The 25,218-nt window shown below is 35.5% G+C and overlaps 2 protein-coding genes across 3 annotated transcripts in view; one reads left to right on the top strand and one right to left on the bottom strand.

Annotated features, from left to right (window-relative positions):
* The first annotated feature begins 797 nt into the window (after positions 1–797).
* LOC127792597 (uncharacterized) lies at positions 798–5,647 on the top strand. The gene is made up of 3 exons (XM_052323153.1): positions 798–1,295; positions 1,472–1,899; positions 4,803–5,647. The coding sequence occupies exons 1-3, from the start codon at positions 1,131–1,133 to the stop codon at positions 5,239–5,241; spliced, it is 1,032 nt and encodes a 343-aa protein (XP_052179113.1). The 5' UTR covers positions 798–1,130; the 3' UTR covers positions 5,242–5,647.
* A 5,692-nt stretch (positions 5,648–11,339) lies between these two features.
* The window catches only part of LOC127791517 (homeobox-DDT domain protein RLT2), a 31,391-nt gene continuing 17,512 nt past the window's right edge, over positions 11,340–25,218 (bottom strand). For both annotated transcript variants that reach the window (XM_052321440.1, XM_052321439.1), the window contains exons 8-18: positions 23,091–23,191; positions 22,305–22,391; positions 22,067–22,219; positions 21,795–21,950; positions 17,379–17,588; positions 16,583–17,296; positions 15,945–16,493; positions 14,828–15,445; positions 14,587–14,691; positions 13,067–13,330; positions 11,340–12,336 (exon numbers count right to left, since the gene is read on the bottom strand). In XM_052321440.1, the coding sequence (XP_052177400.1) occupies positions 11,506–12,336; positions 13,067–13,330; positions 14,587–14,691; positions 14,828–15,445; positions 15,945–16,493; positions 16,583–17,296; positions 17,379–17,588; positions 21,795–21,950; positions 22,067–22,219; positions 22,305–22,391; positions 23,091–23,191 (3,788 nt within the window). In that variant the 3' untranslated portion in view covers positions 11,340–11,505. The remainder of the gene's footprint in view (positions 12,337–13,066; positions 13,331–14,586; positions 14,692–14,827; positions 15,446–15,944; positions 16,494–16,582; positions 17,297–17,378; positions 17,589–21,794; positions 21,951–22,066; positions 22,220–22,304; positions 22,392–23,090; positions 23,192–25,218) is intronic.

The raw sequence follows: 25,218 nt of genomic DNA, 5'->3' as shown, positions 1-25,218 counted from the left end.
TTGTTCTTCTTAAAGAAGTTAGAAGGATTGTAATTCCATTTGTAGACCATCTCACCAAGGTTTAAGAAATAAAATTTATCTTAAATTTATTGAATTTTAACTAAATCACTAAATTATAACAATCCAACCTCGAGCAAGATCGACTTGTTTTGTGTCTACAAAAACCTATTCGATTAAGTCATAAAAGATTTTGGAAGATGCTATTTTGCCCAAACAAGGATGATTGAGAGAATGATCAAAGGCGCCAAATGATAAAAATGCCCTCATCTAATTTGCAAATTAACCACCTCTGCCCTTGGTCGCCTCATTTCTCCTCTGCCATGACCGCCTCTAGCAAGCTCCATCTCGCTTTGCCTCATCATTGCCCTTCGTTGCCTCGCCACCTTCGCCTCATTGACTGTCGGCCGTCGATGCATTATTTTGTCGCCTTGCACGACTGTCGCTGCATCCTGTCGTTGCCTCACCGCAACGCCTTGCGCTGATCATCGTTGCACCATCTTGTCGTCTTGCTATCATTGCCTTGGGTCGGGCTTCATCTCGGATGAAAGCTCAAGTTTCTCCTTGTCTGTGACACCAATGAAACTTGATCAGGTTTCATGAAACAAGCCCAAGCTTCTCCCATTTATGGTGGCTTGATGATTGAATTTAATCATCAACAAACTTTAATTCGATCATCCAGCCTGGCATCCCGTGGGCCTAAAATTTTTTGACAAAGTGGCAAGACCGAGCAAAATTCATTCTATGGACTGAGTGGCAAGGCTAAGTGAGCCCGTGGGCTAAGCTGACATGAGGCCTGCAAGGGATCGACATCCTAGTTCCTCTAGAATTTCCGGAAAACCGACTGTAATAAAAATTCAGGCTATGCTTGGGTGCGATGAATACCGAAGCCTGATTCTGGAACCTTCCACTGATCAAGCTTGCAGACATCTGCCTTCTCGTCGTCATTTCTCTCTTTCTCTCTCTCTCTCTCTGGATTCAAAGTCCTTCCCGAGGAAGCAATGCAAAAGCCCTGATCTAACCACGCCGCACCATAGCCAAATCCACCAGAAAGCTCGATCGTTACAGCAGCCAAAGTGAAGAAGAGAAAGAGGACCAATCAGCAAGAAGAAGAAGAAGAAGAAGGAAAGAAGATGGGGGTGGATTACTACAAGATTCTGCAGGTCGATAGGTACGCAAAAGACGAGGACTTGAAGAAAGCGTACAGAAAGCTTGCCATGAAATGGCACCCCGATAAGAACCCGAACAATAAGAAAGATGCCGAGGCCAAGTTCAAACAGATCTCTGAAGCGTATGAGGTACCCTCAATTTGTGTATACGTATATGCGAATATATATATATATATAACTGTGTGTGTATGTCTGAAAGTTTTAGGTTTTCAGTAAATGTTTGTGTATACTTCTGAAAGATTCATCTTTCCATATCTGTATCTTGAAATTTACTTGATCAGTTGTTATTTCTACTAAATTTCCAGGTTCTCAGTGATCCACAGAAAAGGGCAGTGTATGATCAGTATGGAGAAGAGGGGCTGAAGGGGCAGGTGCCGCCGCCGGGCTCTGCCGGCCCCGGCGGAGCCTCCTTCTTCTCGACGGGAGAAGGGCCGACATCGTTCAGGTTCAACCCGAGAAACGCCGATGACATATTCGCAGAGTTTTTCGGGTCGTCGAGCCCATTCGGAGGAATGGGCGGTGGGAGGAGGGGAGGGTCAAGGTATGGGAACCTATTTGGGGATGATTTGTTTGCTTCTTTTGGCGAAGGAGGTGGCGCCGGCGGGTCTGTCCACCAATCAGTCCCTAGGAAAGCTCCTCCGATTGAGCAGACTCTGCGATGTTCACTTGAAGAACTCTATTATGGCTCTACCAAGAAGATGAAGATCTCCAGACAAGTTACTGATATGAGTGGGTAAGTACCATGTTTCTTGTTCTATCCATTTCTCTCTGTGTTTGGCAAGTGGGCTAAAAGGTATAGTTCCACGACCATATCATATCAAGTCTTTATCCCATTCAGTTACATGAATTCTTGCTCGATCAACCCCTTATTTCTATCTATGGCTTCATTTAACTCATTATACCAAAATTTCCTAGATTTTATTATATCTTTTTTGCTAGACACTTGCTCCATTTCATCCACTCCCTAAAGAGGAGTCTCCATTAGTTTTCTTCTTACATGACTGAGTCATTTTAGTTATGTCTAATGCATGTTATCTTTAATAGAAATCGCTCCAATCTTATTATGAATAATTGCATTTCTAATTTTATAGTTTTGAGAAAATTATTATTTCGCTGCCTGGTTAAAAAAATTCTTAGACTGGGTACTCATCTAAAACAACAAAATAAGATCACAGAAGATCTTGGGTTGGGTTCAATGTAAGACAACCGTGTTCTTTCAGATATTTTGTTGGTATAGTTTCTAACTCCCAAAAAATTCTTGTTTTGGCAGTTGGGCTTTGCCATGCTGAATTTGGTCTATACTCGGTATAGATTTTCTACATTGTTTCTTAAAAGAGAAGGAAAAAAAAAGGATTCATATGTTGCATTATTGTTAGAATGACTGAAATTGTCTTAAATCTATTGTATTTGTGAGATTCTACTTATACAATTCCATGGCTTATTTTTAGCTCTTGTTCTTGTATTATGTAAATTTTCTTTTCATCTTCTCATTTACTTTTGCATGTTAGAAACTTCCTATATTGTCTACTCTCGAGTGCCTTGCAATTGGACCGAACCTACTTCAGCTTCCATATGCATGCTAGACACTCATTCAAGTTTGTCTTATTGATTTTTAGATATTCCATATACGTACTAAACACTTGTTCAAGTTTGTCTTATTGAATTTTCAATATTCCTTATACGCACTAGACATGTGTTCAAGTATGTTCTTAATTTTTTGGATATTGATATTTTGTTTGACGGGGTGTGCTGAATAGAGGGGTGCCGATGGGGTGAAATTCCAATTTCATCCCTTGCTTGCTCTTAATAGGGTGAAATTGAAATTTCACCCCCTTGGCACTTCTGTTCGGCATGCCCCCATTAAACAAAATTTCATTATCCTAATTATTTTTAGATCTTTTCTATAGCCTATGTCAGGACCTTTGTTTGTGTTGTGTCTTTTGTGGTCATTACTGAAACAAATTGACTAACTTTCTAAATTTATGTAATTGATTTTACAATTTTCATTTTGTATTTGTGAAGCCCAAAACTGTAGGCCTGTTGTGAAGAGAGGTTTCTAAATATACATACCTGTATGCAAGTTAAAAAAAAAAAATCTTGTCTATTCTACTGGGACATGATCTGTTGTTTTTTATAACATGTTGGTGCATTTATGTCATGTTTCAATGGTTTGTGTCATATTCTATGATAAAATGGTATTTGGCTATTTGCATAGAACAGGATGAATCTAAGAGTGTTTTGGATGAAGAATAAATCTAAGTATTTTTACATGGTTTGGCAGGCATTAAATAAATTGAATGGCTTCTAAATGTACATACATGTATGAAAGTACAAAGAATAATTATTCTTTTGTCTATTCTGTCGGGCTGTGTTCTGTTGTTTTAAATAAGGTGTTGGTGTGTTCATGTCATGCCATGCCAATGTTTCATGTCATATTGTGTTGATGGAATGGCATTTGGCTGTTTGCATAGAACAGGATGAATCTAAGTATGCTTTGGATGGAGAGTAAATCTAAGTGTGTTTACATGGTTTTGCAAGCATTAAAGCAATTAAATTCATATGCACTGTGTTGTTGTAGTGATGACTCCTCTTCTTTTGTCCCAATTTTGCATTTTGCAATATTCTGGCACCTTTTTGTTTATTTTTTTAGTTTTTTCCCCCCAAATTATCAAGGATTGTTATCCTTCTTCTTTCGACATAAATTTGTTTTCCATATTTGGAGTTGTCAGATTGATTTTATATTGAACAAACCTTGTAGTCAAGATTGGATTGTGATGTGAAGATCTCTGGATATGTATCGTTATCACTTCAGAAGTTTGTGAAAGTGGCCAAGGGAACCCAAAACCCCAAATTATGAATTGGATATAAATTTGTTCTATTAGAAGAAGTTGAGGGGATTGTAGTATGATTTTGAACTTGTGAAAGAGTTGATTCTATGAAGAAGATAGAATCCCCAGACTGTATTGTGATTTGAACACGTGAAAGATATGATTATACAAGAAGACAGGAAGTCAAGAATTAAAAACTCTGATTTCCATGGTTGTCGGTTGCCTACACACGGGAGGAGAGGAGGGTTGTTATACTTAACTAGCTGAGAAATGAACTTGTATATATCTTCTTACTCAACTGCCATTTCAGGAAACTGTACAAGTCGCTGTGGTTGACACATTTTCTAGGAAACGACAAACAGCCAAAGATACTATCATGCATTGCCATATATAGGTGTCCGACAATTAATGCATTAGGAAACCTCAGACATGATTTTTTTAGAGACTTGATAGTTGATATTATTTAGTCCTTTGTACGCAACCAAGCAAGTTCCCATTCCTCTTCTCCTGGGACCTGCCATCAATGTTTGATTGTTTTGTTGATATCATTACTTAAGAATCTCAGTTTGGTTCTCTTGTTTCTCAACCAGGGTGATCAAAATTATAGGACCTACCAAGCAAAGTATTTTTCTGTTTCATCTTGTTCGATGCTTGTCAATAAATTACATTATTGGATGATAAAGTTAATCATTGTAATTGCCTTTGTGTTCTGTGACCTGCCTAATAAATTTAGTCTTCCCTCTATGTTGGTAGAACTTTTCTTTGTCTGGTCCACTTGTTTCTAATTTCTTATTTTCGGTGGATGCAGCAAAACAATGCCGGTAGAGGAGATCTTAACGATTAACATCAAGCCTGGTTGGAAGAAAGGCACCAAAATCACCTTCCGGGAGAAAGGGAACGAGCAACCGAATGTCATACCATCAGACCTCGTCTTCATCATCGATGAGAAACCTCACAGCGTGTTCACTCGAGATGGGAACGACTTGGTCCTGACGCAAACAATATCCTTGGCAGAAGCCTTGACAGGCTGCACCGTTCATCTGACTACCTTAGATGGCAGGAACTTAACCATCCCGATAAACAGCGTGATTCATCCGAACTATGAGGAGGTTGTCCCGAGTGAGGGGATGCCCATTTCTAAAGATCCGATGAAGAGAGGAAACCTGAGAATCAAATTCAACATCAAGTTTCCAACAAAGCTGACAGTGGATCAGAAGGCCGGAATCAAGAAACTGTTGGCTTCTTAAGTTCAAATTCCAGCAACCCGTTGTTGCAGTTGAAGGAAGCTGTTTTCTGTGAATACACAAACACACACATACACAGCATTAGCATCGTTCTTCAGATACAGGATTTTTTTTTTTAATAATTTCGATGTAGGTACAGTTTTTAGTTATGCATGTGATAATAGATGCTGTTGTGGGTGTCGTTTTGTCCCACAACAAATGTTGTATTAATTGTTATAGAGTGAGATTACTAAATATTGTCAACGAGGGGATGGATTTATTCAAAGGGATGCTTTCGTTTGGTGCTCTATGCCTGGGGAGTTGGAATCTCTCAAGTGTATGTATGCCTTTCCTTGTGTAACGCACCGTATTACTTGGGTACAACCACCAAGTATTAACTTACTAAATAATATCAGAGCACTTTTAGGTAGGGGTGTTCATGGTATGGTGTAGACGGTTTAAGTCATTTTTAATATGTCAAATTACATGTGCGATTTTTTTGTTACTCTAAACTGCTTGGTCTAGTTTGATTTACGAAAATTGCACTGCAAATGCAGTGTAGTCTGGTATGATTTTTGTAGTTTATCCAAACTGCAATTAGGTTTATCCAATAGACTTCATCTATCTAGATTTGAATTTGAGGAGTTGCCTGACACAAACAGATATATACATGGGTCTATAGGAAAGAACACCAAGAAAATAACACTATAGAACCAGTAACACTTGAGTCGACACGTTTAAGTGCCTCTATCTTGATCTGGATGACACGCTTCAAGGACTTAGCATAACGGCAATTTCCTTGGACCCCTTGAACACCTCCGAGATGATGTCAAAGAACAAAGAATCAAAGAAGAGATTGAAAGAATGGACCCGCTTGAACGCCTCCAAGACAATGTCAGAGAATGGAGAACTAGAGAAGAGACTGAAAGAAAGGGTCAGGGGGAGGATGTTGTCGTCAGTCTCAATGCGACAAAGGCTAGGTATTGGATAGAGAGCAAATGAGATGAGAAATATTAGATTTAGGGTTTTCACATGCATACATATATATTTTATAATTTACTTTTTTAATTTTTATATTATTAGACTAGTGAGGCGGTTAGGTTTTTAATTAAACTAGTTTTTTCTCAAATCGCAGATTGCGCCAAATTGTTCCTCTAAAAAGATTGCACAACGCGATATGGTTAATTTTTACGATTTGATGATTTTTTTGAACACCCCTACTCTTAGCTTTCCTCTTACCCTTACGAAGAGCAGTTTTGTTGCATTGGTGAAATCTATAGGTGGATTGCTTGCTGCTTGTGGCAATTTAAGGTCTATTTTGGAGTGTCTTTTGGTTGTTGGTGCCTTCTTATCTTTGCCGGGGTATGCTAAGTGGCAATAACTTTTCCTCGTTCCTTGTGTTTTGTGGATGTTAGGTGTTTTCTCTTTTTATGGTCGATTCTTTTGCAAGCCCACTTGGCCTTGGCCTCTGATCTGAGGTGAGTTGAATTAGGTGAAGCGACTTTGATCATATAAAACTATTTGATAAATTAGATGAGTTGAGTTTTAAATATTATTGTTAGGTTAACACTTGAGTAAGTTAAAGTGATAAAATGATTAAAAATGATATATGGGGAGAGGAATGTGAAAGGGAATAAAAATTGTATAAATTGTGTTTACAAGGATAAAATGGAAATACAAAAAAAAAAAAAAAAGGGTTTGGCTCTGCCTTCCAAGAGACTTGAACACAACCTTTGGCTTAAGGTGAGGTTGCATTTTGGTCAGCATAATTCACCTAATTCAATGCACTTTGTGTGGGACAATTTTTGCTTGTATGACCCACATACTTGAAAAGAAGGTGAATTGGGTGTTTTTTTTAAGAAATTTATTTTGAAAAGCAGTGAATTGTGAATGTTGAAAATTTTATATTTGAAGTGCAATGTAATGAAAATCTTGAGAAGATGTGGAAGCACGAAAGACAAGAAAATTTTAGAGTGGTTCAATTATCTCCCACCTATATCCACTACTCCATCTTTTCACTAACGATTTTCAAATCTACTATAAATAATTTGAATAAATACAACACTTAACAATCCATACTAGTCTTCTAGCACACTCACAAGGCAACTTCAAATTATAGGATTAAAGAAATAAGAGATCAACTCACAATAACAAAAATCTCTTCGAAATCTAACTAACAACAAGGCTAAAAATAAAATTTATAGGAAATGAACCAAGCCTTGTGAGAAAGAAAAGTAATGTAAACAATGTAAGTCTAATGAAATAGTGAGTTTTTGAAAATCGATAGCTTGTTCTCTTTATTATTTTTAGTTTATTTTGAGTTTTTAGTTTTTCAAAACAATAAAAATGTGTTCACTTTCATATTTAAAAAAAAAACATTTTTTTAAAAAATTATAAATGAAATCCAAAATGTTTTGACTATTTTCAGCCAAAACACTCCCAAAAACCCAAAACACAAAAAAAGACTTTTAGTCCACTATTGTCTTTCGCCCGCAACCCTCATGCCCTCGTTGCCGCGTTCCTCGACTCATTGGGTCACACGATTTTGTTGTCATTGGTCTCCAACGACCACCACCTTTGTTGCTTGCTTTTGTCGTGGCCATGCTTGCTGATAGCCTCTCTGCCATCGTCGTCGCTGCACACCGTCACTTCGACGGTCTTGGTCGTCAATTGCTTTGCTTCATCCTCTATCGTCGTCTGCATCGCCGTCAATCTTGCTACTATCATAATCGACAATCTCCCACAACGATCATTGTTATCAATCTTGCTACTGTCATCATCAACAATCTCCCATGATGGTCATCTCGTGCTTCTTCCTCCATGGCTTTTGGGCTTTCACCTCTTTCAACCAAGCTTCTAGAAGTTTGTATTATAATGTAATATAATATGTATATATACATGGCTTTGAACTTTCTCTTCCTATTTTTTTTTGTCAAGTTAATTTATTTATTTATTCATATTTTATTCTTATAACAGAAAAAATATTATAAAATTTATCAACTTAAAAATGTATATATTTCTTAATAATATATTAGTATTAAATAGTTCTAATTTATTAAATAATCAAATTCATTGAATAAAATGTTATAAAAAAATTATTCTCAAAATTCTAAACAGAACGTATTTTCTAGTTTTCTGTTTTGAGAAATAGTTTTTCAGAATAATAAATCAGACATGTTTTTAGTTTTCTAAAAATAGACTACTAAACAAAAAATTAAAAATGAATTTAAAATTCAAAATTAAAAATTGAAACGCAAAGAAAACGATATAAAAGTTTTAGTACGTTTTTCTTCTCAAATCTCTTGATCTCTCTTATTTTGAACTTCAAACAGTTAGGTATTTATAGTTTTTGACCTTTCTTCATTTAATATAACTACTGAAAGTCAAATTTGTAAGTTTAAAACTGTAGAAAAATAGTTATTAATAATTTTTCCTACTAGAAATGGTTGATGGTTTTAGTAAATAGTCGACAATTTTTCTAAAATTAAAAATTAGTCAACTGTGTTAATCATGAAACATTGATGTAGAAAGAATGCACTAAATTTGGTCAACTTATTTTAGGAAGTAGTCGACAATATTTCATTGAATTCAATATTTAATTGACTTTTCTTCTATTTTAGAGTTACTTTCTTTGTTTTTTAAGAATTTTGACAATGTTTCGTAATCCCCATGATTTAAGTGGTTTAAAGAACAACATCATAACCATTTGCACGAATTAAAAATTGTAAATAGTTTCAATATTGAAATGATTCAAAACTTTAAAGTCCAAAATCTTTAACTTCAAAATACTTATTTCAAAATCATTTAAATAACACTAATTAAACTTTAATGTAAGGATATATAGTTATCATCAAAACTTAATCAAACCAAACACTTGCTATTTCTTGATTTACCAAAGATTCAATCATTTGCTTTTGCACGCCAATATACCCAACCCACTTCTCAACTCAAGGCTAAATAAGTCATAGTTTTTTTGTTAGTTAAATACATGTTTTTGTTCATATTTTTTCATTTAGATATTTGAACTTTTTATTATTTCAATTACACCTGAATTATACAATTTTGAATCAATTATACACTTCACCATAGTGACAACTGACGCATACAATACACACGTTTGAGCTCGATTCAAGCAGCTGATGTGGATTTTCCAACGTCATAACTTAACTCTTGTACTTTGATATTTTTTTTATTTGATCCCTTGTTTCGATTATACCCCTAGATTATGCATTTTTGAAATTTAACTTATGTACTTTGACTTTTTTTTTGTGTGAAAATTTAAATTTTTTATTATTTCAATTACACCCATAGACTATATATAATTTTTTCATGTACACACTCAAAACTTTTTTTTTGTTTTAATTATACCACTAAACTATGCATTTTTTAGTTAATTTAGTCCCTTCTCAAAAGTAATATTATGTTTGATTGGTCTATCTAACACTTTTATTGATTTAACGTATAACAAAATACACAAATACAAAAGTGTTACATTAAATATCACTTTAAAGTATCCAAATATCTTTTTTTTCTTTTTTTTTATAAATCATTGTTTTAAATATATTTTGCAAACTTATAAATTAGATAAATAATTATATAATGCTAACTTTTTTCAGACATAATTAAAGAATAAAGCGAGACATAATTAAGGAATAAAGCATTTATTCTTAATTATGTCTCGCTTTATTCTTTAATTATGTCTGAAAAAAGTTAGCATTATATAATTATTTATCTAATTTATAAGTTTGCAAAATATATTTAAAACAATGATTTATAAAAAAATAATATTTGAATGTTTTAAAGTGACATTTAATGTAGCAATTTTATATTTATGCATTTTGTTGCGTGTCTAATTAATACAAGTGTTAGATACACCAATCACACGGAATATTATTTTGAGGAGTTAAATTGACTTGAAAATGTATAATTTAAGGATGTAATTGAAACAACAAAAAAATTGAGTGTCTATATGAAAAAAGATTAAAGTACATGAGATAAATTGATTCTAAAATGCATGGTTCAAAGGTAGTCAAAAAAATAAAAAAATTAAGTTGCCACATAAAAAAATGTCAAAGTACAAAGTTAAATTAACCAAAAAAATACATAATCTAGGGGTGTAATCGAAACAACGAAAAGTTTTGATCTAGGTTAAATTATGATATTTTAAATCGAGCTTAATACAAGTGTTGGTTGTCAGTGTGATGAGGTGTATAATTGACTCAAAATTACATAATTTAAAGATGTAATTGAAATAATGAAAAGTTCGAGCGCTAAATAAAAAAAAATACAAATATACGGACAAAAATATATATTTGGCCTAGTTGGTTTGTTTGTGGTGTTTAGTTGATGATATATTTTAGTTATTTGTGTATATATATTTTTTTATTTTTTCGTAGTTCATTTAGATACTATTTTCTTTTTGGTTTTTAATACATTTTGTTCCTAATTTCTTTTTGTGCACAAAATAGTTTTGTTTTGCACGCCTCGTAAATTCTTGATTAAATTGTTGACTTAATAATTAACAATAAATTTAATTTTATAAATAATTGTGAAAAGAAAAAATTAAAATAATTATGAGGTAAACAAAATCTTTCACAAAAAATATCCATCCATACGATTTTTGGTTTTGTAGTACATAATATAATCAATTTGTACAGTAACGTAGTTGTAAAGGTACAATGATATTAATCAATATGATCAGTGTCATATTGTACTAATTACAAATTTAATATCTTATCTGTTAAATATTCACGACCTCAATTGGGGAATCTTTTTAAGGTCTGCAAGATCAAAATCTGGCAATTATTATATCTTAAAAAACAAAAGATTCAGAAAAATGAAAATAGAAGTGGCCGACAGCAACAAGAGTGAGTGAGAGAGAGAGAGAGAGGAAAAAGGGGGTTGGTGATGGATTGACTAATAATCTGTTGTACTTATTTAGCAGCAGCAGCAGCAGCAGCAAGGCGTGGCCATTTTTCTCAACACAACCCCACCCCCCGTCCCCTCCTTTTCTACAATTTGGCTGATGCTAAAACGTGAAAACTACCCAACAGGACAGGAGAAGCAACCACCCTACCCTACCCTACCCTACCCTAGCACATACATAAAAAAAAGGGTGCTCCTTTACTTCCAACTATTCATCTTTCTATAATAATAACTACACAACAATCTTATGAAACCCAGTTACATACATACATACATACACATATATAGCTTCTACGGGTAACGATCTGAAACTAATTATGAAATACTTCGTGTGCATTAGTACAGTTCTGGAAGATCCGCCTTTCAGTCGCTGTAATCTGAAGATGTTGACCCTGTAACTTCATCTGGGTGGTTATCCGTTTGCTCTCCAACTCTATCCCCATCGTCGTCTGAGTCGCCGTTGATGTATCTTTCAACGTCTGTGTCGCCTTGTCCATCTTCCTCGCTATCATCTCCCTCTTCGTCGTCTACATCATCACCCTCCTCAGCACGGTCATCATCATCTTCTTCCTCACCTTCTATGTTATAATCGACTCCTTGAATTAGGTGCTCGGGTTTTCCATTGAAGACTCCCGAATAGTCATCCACCATTAGATCCTCGTATTCGTCCCCCATCGGTTGACTCTGATAATCATCAAATTCCGATCTTTCAGAGCTGCTAGCATTTTCAGTAACCTCCGGTTGAGTCCCTGGGGTTACTTCCCTGTTCCACTGCGGACGTGAACTTCTTACAGTGTTCTCAAAGATGACATCTTTTGGTTCATCTCTCTCGCTGCTAATCTCTGCCACCCTTTTCACTGATTTTTGCCTGCTCCTAGCAGTTCGACGACCCCTCTTACGCCCTCCTCTTGCACGTGCTCGCCCTTTCCAGGCTAGCAATTGCCCAAATCTCTCATTATTTGCTGTGGCACTTCTCTGGGCAGCCTCGGATCTGGAGCTAGAGGCTTTTCTCTGAGATCTTCCTCCACGGGTCCGACCACGCCCTCGTCCACGTGCTGCTCGTCCCCGCCCTGAGCTGGAGTTAACACCCCCATGGTCAGCCCAAGGCTCTTCCTGCAGACGTTCTACTTCATGATCTACTGCCAGATCATCCTCTGGTATTTTCTTCATGACAGCAAATTTGGATAGGGGCATCTGAATGCAGAGAATAGTCACAAAGAAATTAATTGAAAAAACCCTAGTAAATTGCACGTCTACCACTAACCTCAAACCTAACATTAACTCAAATCTGCTTGGCACACATGGAAGACATGAAAAGGACAGTTCAACATTACACACGACACAACTAGAAAAATATAAAAAGCACAGAACAATCCGATCACCCTCAACAAGAAGACTTCCTGACTAATCAGACACTTCATAGCATACAGTTTGCGAGACAAAATATGACACATAGCTTGCCACCAAAAAGCAAAGATAAACAAGAAGAGACGCCAAAAGGGGGGGGGGGGGAAAAACAGAACAAGAAGAGTTAAAAAATAAGAACAAAATATGACACAGCCTGCCACCAAAAAACAAAGATAAACAAGAAGAGATGCCAAAGAAAAAAATATGAAGAAAAGAACACAGCATTAATTGTTGAACTCAGTCCCAATACCACAATCTAAGTTGTCTTTGGTAGCGAGGACACTAAGAGACTAACTGATTTGCTTACCATGCTGGCCATACAACTAAGCATTGCTTGATGCATTAAACTAAATTTATGAAAAGGTCACAGATAATAAAAACCAGAAAAGCCAAGACACGACTAGAGGCTTCAGGAGAGAACCAGTAGGGAAAATACCATCATAATGGCAATCACCATCTCTGAAAGAAACATAGATTAAATTCTTCAAAATTCATAGCATGAAATAATAATACTCACAATGAAATCCCCAACTCCTTTGTCCTTCTGAGAATCGACTTTCTTTTGCAGTGTGTAAGAAATGGATGCATCAAGTTCCATAAGCCTTAGTGCAACAGCAGATGATGTTTGAGGTACCCAAGGAAGCACAGAAACCATCTCATGATTGAGTAATAAATTAGCAGCTGATTCTGTTTGGTTATGAGAACCCAATAACTCACTAGTTGTCTCAAAATTCGAAGATAGGAAGTCCTTCTTTATGACACCCTCTAATAAAGTCAGAATCTGAAAAAGAAAAATTTTAAGTGTGGATTAAGTACTCCCAAGATATTCAATGAATTTCAGTAACACAGAAGTTAAACAAGGAAGAAACTGAGAGAACCTAACAAAGCCCTTAATTATGGTAAAAAGTTGTTATTAAAAAAATGTACACCTAGAACAAGTTACTGGAAGATATTGCATGTGGACAAAAATATGCTTCATCCCCCTGGACCCCTGCCTTTTATGTTTATATATACATATATGTGAGCAGACGCGCACACATTTTTTTTGCATGCACTTCTTATAAGGAAACCCCATCCTTGATGTCCAGACCACACTGTATATGTGGTTTTATGGTAGTCATTGCAAATGGAACCAGTAGAATTTCAGCAGCTTATCAATAGAACTGATGAAAACAACAGAGCTCTCTCTCTCTCTCTCTCTCTCTCTCTATATATCTATATATATATATATACATATGCAAAACTTAATGGGACTAGAACTCCAGACTTTCATTAGAGGGAAGCAACTTAAGCCTCAGAGGTGCCCCCTGAGGAACAGAGAGATCAGAAAATCTTTGAAGTCCAGTCTTTTTTTGACATGAGCAACTTCAGCCTCTAAGGTTTCCATCAAGGAACAAAAAGATCAGAAACCCTCTTTGTCTCTCTCTATTACTGGACCTCAAAACCTACTTTTTTTATTAGAGGACAGCAGCTAAGGCTATCAGCTAAGGGATTAAAAGATAAGAAATTCAGACTACATATCCAAACTGTTTATCAATAAAAAGTTACTGCAAAGACTAAATGCAACTAAAATGTGCAAAGAAAGTAAAATGACCTGGGTCAGATTGTGCTAAGCCATATATGAATCACATAAATACAAGCTAAAGGATAAAAAGAAAGAAATTCAGACTACATATCCAAACTGTTTATGAATAAAAAGTTACTGCAGGGACTGAATGCAACTAATATGTGCAAAGAAACTAAAATGACCTGGATCACATTGTGTTAAGCCATATATGAATCACATAAATACAAACAAAACCCCTTTCTTAACCCCAGTTGGAGAACATATTTGCAACACCTGCATATCTTACAATATTAATTTCCAAAACAATTAAGATATGCAGGTAAGCAGGTGTTGCAAATACGTTCTTCAATACTTACAAGTAGATATTCATGTGTCATAAATGCAAAATTCATCAATGCAAAAGCTCAGGCAGAAAAACAGTTGAGGTTTAAGAGCCACATTGTGTACAAAATAAAAGGAGGGAGGGAGACCTGAAGAAGGTCTTCAGCTGTTGATGCTCTGTACAGCTTCATACCCCAAGATTTTCTGTAGCCCTCTGACCAAGCAGGTTGAAGAGCTTCTGTAGGTATCGACACCTGCCAGACCAATATGTGAACATGGCAATAAAACAAATAAAATAGTCAAAATATCACAAGGAAACAGATATATCAAAATCTTGAAAAGTAGAAAATGGCAGTGATTGTTGCAAAATGTTGATGTCACAGGACTTGCCTCTATCAATGCTACTAGTGCTTTCAGTAATCTGATCCTCAAGGGAGGAGATGACTCCAAGTCCCGCAAAATCCAGCTAGGATCCTTAAATTTCTCTTTACAATGTGAGACATGTTCAGAAAAATTTATGTCTCTGTTTGAAGTATCAAAAGTCCTGTGACAAGATTGGCAATGGTTATCCCCAAAAAGGTACAAGTCATGGCAATAGTCACAAAGGGTCATCAGCTGTTCGCATCTGCTCTTCCCATACTTGACAGCACATAATACAAAAGAATTGAGGCATTCTGCCCACATCCACTTTTCAAAATCTTGATATCTCCTAAATGCATCCTGTTTCTCCATTTCATTCAGTCCAAGTTCAATCTCAAAAGATGATGAGAGTTCTGATGTATCAGAATTTGGAACACAGATAACACCAGGTCCATCTGCACCGGCACTGCCTTGACAGTTAGAAGCCCTCTCAGAAATGTCTGCTTTGACACTATCTGTTCTTAGTCCAGATGCCAAGTTACTTCTCAGTGTGTCTTTGAAAGACACTTCAACTTTTTGTAACATTGAATGCAAATGGAACTCCCTTAAGCCACGAACATCCAAGGATGCCAATAAAGCATCAAAACCCTGCATGTAAATTATTGAAAACATGATCCAAGAATAAAGACACGGGAAATAAAATTCACCAAGAAAAAAATGCCATTTATTAACCAAAGGATGCCAAAAAGATGCCTACACTATTGGAAGAATTTGAACACTGTACTTTCATCTTATCTCAAGGACATATTAAAGAAGATTCAATAAGTATAAAAACGTCCATCAATATTTTGCAATAATTTTTGTTCTTGTTTTGGGTGGTAAAAGGGGACCTGAACCCCCAGAATAAAGGTTGAAAAACCAAATAGAAACCACTGGTCCCATTAGCCTGTGGTAAAGGATTCACAATCCTATTCAGAACCTTGGACAACCATCTGACATAGCAGCAGATGTAATAGGAACACTAAACCAAAAGTAGCTGCTAGAAAGCAAAAATACAGATGGTATGTGAAAGACATGCTTCGTGACCTAAAATAACACAATACCTAGAAAAGAACCTACATTGTGTATAAGTAAATAAGGATGATACCTCTTTGGAATCAATAAGCCTCCAATAGCCATTACGTAATTCGACAAAAATCCTGCCAGACCCAGGATCATTTCGAGAAGCAGAAGCTTTAAACTGCCAGTATCGGTTCCGTCTCCGGTCTTGCCCAAGTGGCAAGGATCTGTATATGTACATCTCCTCTGCCTTCTGACCTATATAAGCTTTTAACTGTGATCGTGATCTCTCAGCAGCATATCCAGCTTGTAGGAGCGAAAGGTTTTCAGTTCCAGCAGAAAACTCTTGTATTGGTGTAATTCGTTCTGCAGTATTGTTTGAGCCATTTTGTGGGTCATTAATGTAAGCATGCTGGACAACAGGGGTTGTTGATGCCACACCATTTTTATCATCAACTATAGGCAGTGGACTTTGCCTGCCCTCCATGGTAGAAATTTGGACATGTGGTTCACCCTTGTTAGTAACAAAAGATGGATACTGCATCTTCATCACATACTCCTCTTTGATGCGGCGTTTATCCAGTTGTGCCTCTGCCCACAATTGCTTCTTTAGAGCATTTGCAGCTTCCAGACGTTCCTGAAAATTTTACATTTCAGATATCATAACACAAATGCAAAATCAGAAGCAATTTCCTGAACTCAGATCCAGAGCAGATAAAATGTTACCTCTAAAACAATGCGAATTGAGTTTCCTTCATTAGCTACACCTATCAAAGCTACAAGGGCATTTAGGCGTTCCTCAACACTCAGATCAGAATACTCGCCCTCGACAAGTCCTTGCACCCATGATTCACCAAAGTTGGTTTCATCAATAACTGTATCTTCTTGATCAACAGAAGCTGGCTCATTGCAGATCCCAGCATCTTCCACAGTTTGTAGAGAAGCACCATTGTGTTTTACATCCTTGTAGGTTTCAGACTGCATCAAAGGGGAGCTATCACTCAAATTCTTGAGGCCAACTTGCGGAGTTTCTGTCAAAACAGTGCTGGAGGTTTCCTTTCCATCTCCCTGCCGAGTCTTTGTTGGAAACCTGTTTGTTTCACAAGAAAGGGGTTCACAATTTGGCTTCAATTCAGTACCTAAGTCATCAGCCTCTGGATCCTCGGCCACATCGCTCTCAGAGTCTTCATCTCTTTCAACATCATCATGTTCTGCATCCTCTGCATCTTCTCCATTGAGATACCCATTTTTAAATATCTGAATTTTTTCCCTAGCAGCAGAAAGAATTGCCTCAGCATCAACAGGGTCTTTCCTATAGGGAGAGCGGACACAATATGTTGAGGGAGCTGTTCTTTCAAAAAGCTTTGAATCCCTTGACAAAGCGGCTGCAATAGATGCTTCAGGTGTCTTGCTTGTTGTAAGATCCCGGAGACCAGATCTCTGAATTAAGAGGAAAAAGTATGAAATAAGTTGAAGGAACAACAGAAAATGCAAGGGTCATTAAATACTTATTTTGAATTACCTGAATCCTGTCCGCAACTTCTAATATCGTTAGACCCTTACTTCCCTCAAGAGACAGAACATGAAATGCAGCAAATTTGACAGTTCCAGGAGTCAATCGATGCCTAGATCTCCTTGGATTTGAGAAACCCCTTTCTTGCATAATGGCAAGAGCATTTTCAGCAGCAGCCCCATTCCGTAAATTAGAGATTATATCTTCCCCATCATTCCCCTGCATACTCAGCATAAAATATAGAAGCAAATACATGGGCTTATCAGTTGCTTTCTATTTTCCATATTTGGGCAATATAGCCATAAAATAGGCATTAATATGAATAAATTTGCATAAGTTTCCTCGATGCACTAGGCATCCCGTTGCAAGGGAGGGTCCTATTTATATGCAGCCTTCCCCTTGCTTTTTAGCAAAGAGGCCACTTCCACAACTTGAACCAATCACCTTTTGGTCACAAAGGAGCAACCTCATTGTTGCTATCAAAGTTTGCCCTCATGTATAAGCTTTAGACCAATATTGCTTTTTTTTTTTGGTGGTGTATGTGTGTTTTTCTTTTTCTTTTTCTTTTTCCCCTTTCGTGCATAAGCTTTGCCTGCATAAGCTTTAGACTTATTTGCAAGTTTGCAAGTTTTCAACAGGCTTACTGAGAAATGATTCAAATGTCCCAAGAACTAAAAAGAGGACATGTCAAACTAATGGGCAGCTTTCCAAAATTTTTGTGACAGCTGCACTTGGATAGATAAATAATATTATTAAAAAAATCAAAAAATTGATGCGACACTTTCAATATTGCAACAAAAAAAGATTTATACCACAACAAAGAAACAATCCAAATGTAGCATAGGTATAGGAATAAGAAACAACCACATTAATGGGTATAGGAATGTTGATGCCACTTCCTGTGGTCATAAATTGAGAGGTAAAGAAATAAGAGATTAAATAAATTAAGATAAAAAAGGAAATCAATAAAAAATTTCACTAGGTTCACATCCTAATCATCATATACTCCTGGAAATTTTCAAAAATTGGCTTTCGTAAACACCCCAGATATATTAAACACAAGTAAATATGAACTATTTGTCTGAAGGGATTATCAAAATAATATTTGATGCACCTTGGCAATCCTCTTGGTTAAGCAACCTGAAATTTCAATCACAGCCTTCTCATTTTCTTTTAGGTGGATGGTGAAGGGCGTATGGGTCTCCACTTCTCTTAGATGTGTACCCCAAATACCCAATGAGTGTCGCTGTGAAAAAAATAAAAAAATAAAAATGTTTGGCCTGTCTGAAACGAGTGTGAATGGATGGATATCCAATAGGGACATGACATCTTCTAAGAAATTTTGAACTGCACATGCAGTTCTTTGGTTGTTTCTATTGGCTTTGAAATAATAATAGAATATTGGAAGCATATAAAGCTATTTGAAAAGAAAGAGCTGCAACATGCATAAATATTCAAAGAAATTCAACAATTAAATAATTATATACATCTTATTCATGCACATATGCGTAAGGGTACAAATAAATTGAAAAACTAAAATTCAATGAAAACACAAACTGTTAAAAGATATTTAAAGAAAATCAATTCTTACTATGCACAAGTGTCTTTGATTCTAAATGGGCATAAAGCTCCAGTAAAACAAAATTGAAAATATTACCAGAATATTAAAAATTATAGCTATTATATTTTTTTTATAAATAAATAATTAGAATATCAAAATTGAACAAATATCAATGTTCAAGTAATTAATCATTTTTTGCACAACTCTGCTTGATCTAACTAGTCTCCAGTGATGAAATTTATAAAGTCATCAAAAAGAAAAATTGATGCTAATATTGAATAGATGTCAGATGTTCAAGTATAGGAGGCTCTTTGTGCAAACATATTTAATTTCTCTCTCTCTCTCTCTCTCTTTATATACAACAAGATTAAGGTTCATACAAATTCAATGAATATTAGATGATGGTAGATTGAAATCATTGACGAAAGAGGTTCATAGAAGATGCTAAGTCAAGTAATCATACAAACTGAGAAGAAGAAAGTATCAAGAATGACGACATACCAAGAATCCCACTATATAAGGTCAGCTATATGAAATCTAGCTCGCCATGGCCTTATATTCTGTAAATCCATTATAACTCATCATGCCTAAGTATCTCCTACCAAATTCTACTTGGTCTCCCTTTACTTTTTTTAGTAGACACTTACTTCCACCCACTCTTCTCATAGGAGACTAATGATTTTCTTCTAAGGTGACCAAACCATCTTATTCATGTCTCAAGCATCTTATCTTTAATAGGTGTCACTCTAACTTTAATCACATATAACCTCATTCCTATTTTTTTTTCTTGTGTGCAATTCATGTTTGCATAGGTTGGTGCTTTATTGTCCAACATTTTGTGCCATACAACAAAGTTAGCCTCATACATGTCATAAAATTCTCTTTTAGTTTTAATGGAATGGAGCTATTACATAAAAAGTTGGATGCACTTCATCCATTTTAACCATTCTACCTTAGTTCCACGGTAACATCCTCGTTGATATGGCCATTGTTATGGATGATTAATTCAAGATATTTGAACTGACCTTTTATTTATGACTTATCTTCTAAATTTACCACATCATCATCTATACTTATATTTTTGTTAAAACTTTACATTCCTTATATTTGGCTTTCACTAACTTAAAACCTCTACATTCTAAAATATTCCTCCATATCTCGAGCTTAATTTTCATCCATATGACTTAATGTTCACACCTTCTTTTGTATCCTCCACCAACGCCACGTCACTAAAAATAGCAAATACCGAAGCACCTTTGTTTGGATATGTTTAATGAGTTCATCCATTACTGAGGCAAATAGCTAAGGGCTTAATTTAGATCCTTGATGTAATTCCGCTGTAATTGGAAAAGCTTTAGTATGCCCACCATATATTCTGAAACTTATTTCTCCTCCATGATACATGTCTTTAATAACTAGTATATAAGCAATTTAAACTCCTTTTTCTGTGAAACCCTCCATAAGACTTTTCTATAAACTTTATCACAAGTTTTTCTAAATCTATAAACACCATATGTAAATCCTTTTGTTTATCTCTTTGGCTTCAACAATTATATAGCTTCCATTGTGACCTACTAGGCATAAAACTTAATTGGTTTTCAGACATCTTGGTTTCTCTTCTTGATCTTTGCTCAATCACTCTCTTTGAAAGTTTCATAGTATCGCCCATTAGCTTGATTCCTTCTATAATTTTCAAAACTTTGAAATACTTTATTCTTGTAAATAGGAACTTAAGTGCTCTTTTTCCACTTGTCTGATATTCTTTTTCATTGAAGATTACATTAAATAATTTCATTGACCAAGAAATGACATTTTCTCCCATGCATTTCCATCCTCCTATTGGTATATTATCTAGTCCAACTCCTTTACTACATTATTTTCAATGCTTAATTTATTACATCTAGACATATACATCTATGGAACATGAAATTACTATTTTTTTAGAGTTACTAAGAAGTCACAACATAATACTTTTTTCTCCACCTTCATTGAATAACTTCAAGAATACCCCTTCCATCTCTCCTTGATTGCCCCTCATTTACTAGTACTTTTAGGCTTTCATTTCTTATGCAAATCTCTTGTTCTTGCTTTAACTAGTTTATATATTTCCTTCCCCACCTTTTGAATTTAGTCTTTTGTATTTAAGGCCTCATCACCTGCAGGCTGCAGCCATAAGTTACTTTGGTAAACAAATGATGTATATTTATTACTTTTGGGTGTTGAATGATATTTAAATTTATCTACTGTGTGAAATTTTCATGGTGATGAAAATGCTAGTTTATGTTAAATAGTGTTTAGCACAACACAATGATGTTGACCACAAACACAAAAGTAAGCTTGATCTGAGACTTTCCTCACAATCGATAATTGAGCTGTGCATGTCTGCCTGGGCCAGCCACCATTCATACAATACATTTCACAACAATTTGCATGTGCTACCTTCACTTCATATTGAACTTACACAAGTGAACAAGTGAATAAACAGAAAAACTTGATGGTACAACTATAAGAGCTGGCCCAGATGGATTATCACTGTTGTGTAGCATGCATAATCAGAAACATTTTGAAGAAGAAAACTTTCTTATTCTATTGTGCTTGCAAGAACAAGAAGGTATGGTTTCTGGAAGATAGCATACCTGAAAGACTAAACATTGGAGCTCTCTATTGAAAAATTTAAAACATTCATGAATCAAGAGCATTTGATATGTCATACAAAACAAGAGCAGGAACCAACCAAGCATCAGGAACCAGGCCATTAAAAGATGTAAATTACAACAAAGCCAGTATGAATGATCGAATTAGTATTTTGTTTAAACCAAGCCTTAAAAGAAAATGAAGATTGCTAAATGGCAATGAGATCCAACCTCATTTTCATCACGAAGATATCCTTGTTCAATGCTCCTTTTCTTAAGTTTTGGCCCAAATCCAGCAGCTAGAGCAAATTGCCGCAATATTTCAGGCCAGGTTAATGGATTTAAGTGGCGTTGCCAGCTGCGTATATCAAAGCCCCAAGCATATGCCTGAAACAAAGTAAAGAAAATATTTCAAAAGTCAAAATGAACTGAAAGGGTACAAATGGCCACAATTAAGGGAAGAAATTTCAAGTAACAAGGATCAACAACAGAACCAAGCTTACCCCCTCAACAATCTGTGGATGCCCACCCCCAGGATTGGAAGCACTATTTTGACTTGCTGCCAGACCACTAGATGGCGTCCTTGCTACATCCTCAATGTCTTTAATTATGGATCTCAAAAGAGCTACATGTATCTCACCTAACAACCTAGGATCCTAAAAAAATATATAGGGAGAAGCTAATAGGAGAAGAGAGAGAATGAATAAAAAAGACTAACAAATTAACTAAGCAATAACTTACATAATCATGAAAAGCTTGGATAAACTCATCTAGAGTAAATGGCCAGAGCCCCAGCACATCAGCAAAAGTTATTAAAAATCTCCAGACCTAAAATTTGATTCAGAAGGAATTATCATTTGAATAATCATCACTCCAATACAAATCAATAGTTCACATCCAATTTCATTAAGCTCAATGCTGAAAGTTTATACAGCTTACATTCATGTGGTCACACTAATCAGTATAAAGAATCCATATTGCAATAAACTTTAATTATGCAGCTTACATTCATGTGGTCACAGTAATCAGTATAAAGAATCCATATTGCAATAAACTTTAATCTAGACCAGAAAAAAAAAGAACAAGAAATGCACAAAGAAAACATAGACTTTTGTTGGATAATGGTCTATTCCACATAAAGTATTATATGATGGGGGAAAAAACATCAAAAACAACATGGATTTGGAAAATAAGGAAAATAATTGAGCAACCCAAACAGCATTCTCTGAAGTGCACTTTGCACTTTAATTATCGAAGTACTATCAACTGTAAAGAAGGTGCAATAACTATTCAATTCACAATGCACGATTCAGGCTCTAATGACATTGCAGCTTGTAATTTATATAACATTCATCTCATAATACAGATTGAATAAAGAGAAAAGAACAGAAAAGGATATTGCTAATATCACAATAAATGCTTCTAGTCTAGAATATAAACTCCAACTAGTTTTGATCCCAATAAAACATCATTCCATGCAGAAAACCAAATCGAATACAGCAGAATGAAAGATGTTAGAAATCTGACCATTAAAAGATTCCCAATGTTCTCCTCAGAATCAGTCCATGGCTGAATTCCAAAAGGCCTTTTCAAGTGCACAGACTTGGGTGGGAACTCAATGAGCTTATCTGAAGGAGTAAGCATTTGTTAGCAGAACAGTAGTAGATATAAATGCACAAAATAAGTAAATAATAACAGCAAAGGAAAATAGAACATTGGAGAATTAGAGAGCAGCATACAAATATATCATAACAGGCAGGTAAGATGGACAATACTCAAGAAGATAAGGTATCAGAGTGAAATGTAGGGCCTACCAATTGCAAACAACAACATATCAAGACTTAATTCCACTAGGTGGAGGAAGGTACATGCATTTTATCTTCTTAATTATCCCTACATGTGACCATATCTATTGAAAAACCACTATAACATATATCATGCCTAAGAGCTTCAGGCCAAGTTTTTCTTGGTCTCCCCCTACCTCTTTTACCAAAATCTTCTCCCATTCTGCCACTCTCCTCACAAGATCTATAGATCTTTTTCTCAAATGACCAAATCATTTTAATCATATTACATGCATTTTATCTTCAATAGGAGCTAGTTCGACCTTATGACATATGACCTTATTTTTAATTCCATATGCTCATATTTTCCATATGATGGCACTTTACTACACAACATTCCATGCCATACAACAGAACTAATCTTAGAGAAATTCAATAAAATGGTTCTTTAAGCTTTAATGGGATTCTACTATTCCATAGAAATCCAGACACACTATTCCATTAGTCATCATGAGTTAATTTTATGAGCAACATCCTCAATTTCGAAGCTAGTCTGATTTCAATATGCCAAAACATATAGTGAACAAATAAAACAACAATCACAAGCCTTAATTCCACAACATATCGCCAATGACACAAATTTTAGACCTCCATTAATCTCTATACATGGTCATATTTTTAGCAAGGCCATTATATCCAATGTCATGTGCAAAGGTTCCATACTAAGTTTTCTTTGGTCTTACTCTCCCTCTTGTCACGACCCTAGGGGCACTACTGTAATTGAGCTACTATTGTTTTGTTTGTAATTCTGTTAGGTTCCATTGCAGCTGCTATTTTAGATTGTACCTTCAGTTACAACAACTGAAGAGCAGCCAGCCTATGCCTATAAATGGCTACTTGTAATAGGATAGGGATCCATGTGAATGATAATTGAATCTTTTCCCTCCAACTTTCTGTTCTCTCTCTCTCTCACCCTCTGTTCTCCCCCTGTGTCAATCTAACTCTCCCTCCCATTCTCTCTACTTCTTGAATTCTTTCCTAAATAGCCTCTGTCAGATCTTAGGATCTGACACCTCTTTTGCCACAAACTTCTCATCCACTCATCTTGCAGGGCTTCAGTTGGTTTTCTCCTCACATATTCAAACCATCTTAATTTTAATTCAGTTTTTATCTTCAATGGGCACTGCTCAACTTTATTACATATGATCACGTCTTATTGTCTTTTCTTGTATGTTTGCACATCTACCATAGTATTCTCATCTCAACTATACTCATATTTTGCACATGTTGACACTTAACTGCCCAATATTCTAAACCGTACATAGAAGATGGTCTTATGGTCATTCAACAGAACTTCCCTTTAAGCTTTAGAAATATTTTATGATTGTATAACAGTGAATGCAGTTCTCCACTGCAACCTTCCTCTTTGATTCTGTGAGTAGCATTCTCCACAATCCTCCCCCCCCCCCCCCTCTTTTTGAATAATTGATCCAAGATATCAAAATCAATCTTTTATTGGGACTTTGGGATAACTTGATCTCCAAGTCCACAGTTACAAATTGAGAATAAATGAATATAAATAAATAAGAATATCCATGAATGTTAATGGGTACAAACGATAAAAAGGTTAGAACATGGTATCATTGAATTGGTGTAAATGGTGGTTAAGTACAGCAGATTGGCCATATAACAGGAGGCATAAAAAAATTAAATTGAGGAAATTTGATAGTTTTTGGTTTTGGTAGGGATGATTCATTAAATGATTTTTAATGAAATTTTCTTTTGAGAAACATAAGATTTCTTGTCTTGAAGATGAAAAGACACTAAATCACAAGAAGCTTGTGAATTTATATTAGGAACCAAATTTCAAC

This window comes from Diospyros lotus, chromosome 15, assembly GCF_014633365.1.
Source record: "Diospyros lotus cultivar Yz01 chromosome 15, ASM1463336v1, whole genome shotgun sequence".
In the NCBI taxonomy this organism is placed as follows: Eukaryota; Viridiplantae; Streptophyta; class Magnoliopsida; order Ericales; family Ebenaceae; genus Diospyros; species Diospyros lotus.
The sequence above is the reverse complement of the archived record's forward strand: the minus strand, read 5'-3'. Positions and strand labels throughout refer to the sequence as shown.

What these genes read in the sequence shown, in the direction of transcription:
- LOC127792597 (XM_052323153.1), top strand. Translation starts at nt 1,131, where the DNA reads ATGGGGGTGGATTACTACAAGATTCTGCAGGTCGATAGGTACGCAAAA. An exon ending in AGATCTCTGAAGCGTATGAG is followed by an intron (nt 1,296 to 1,471) that starts GTACCCTCAATT and finishes CTAAATTTCCAG; the next exon opens with GTTCTCAGTGATCCACAGAA. An exon ending in CAAGTTACTGATATGAGTGG is followed by an intron (nt 1,900 to 4,802) that starts GTAAGTACCATG and finishes CGGTGGATGCAG; the next exon opens with CAAAACAATGCCGGTAGAGG.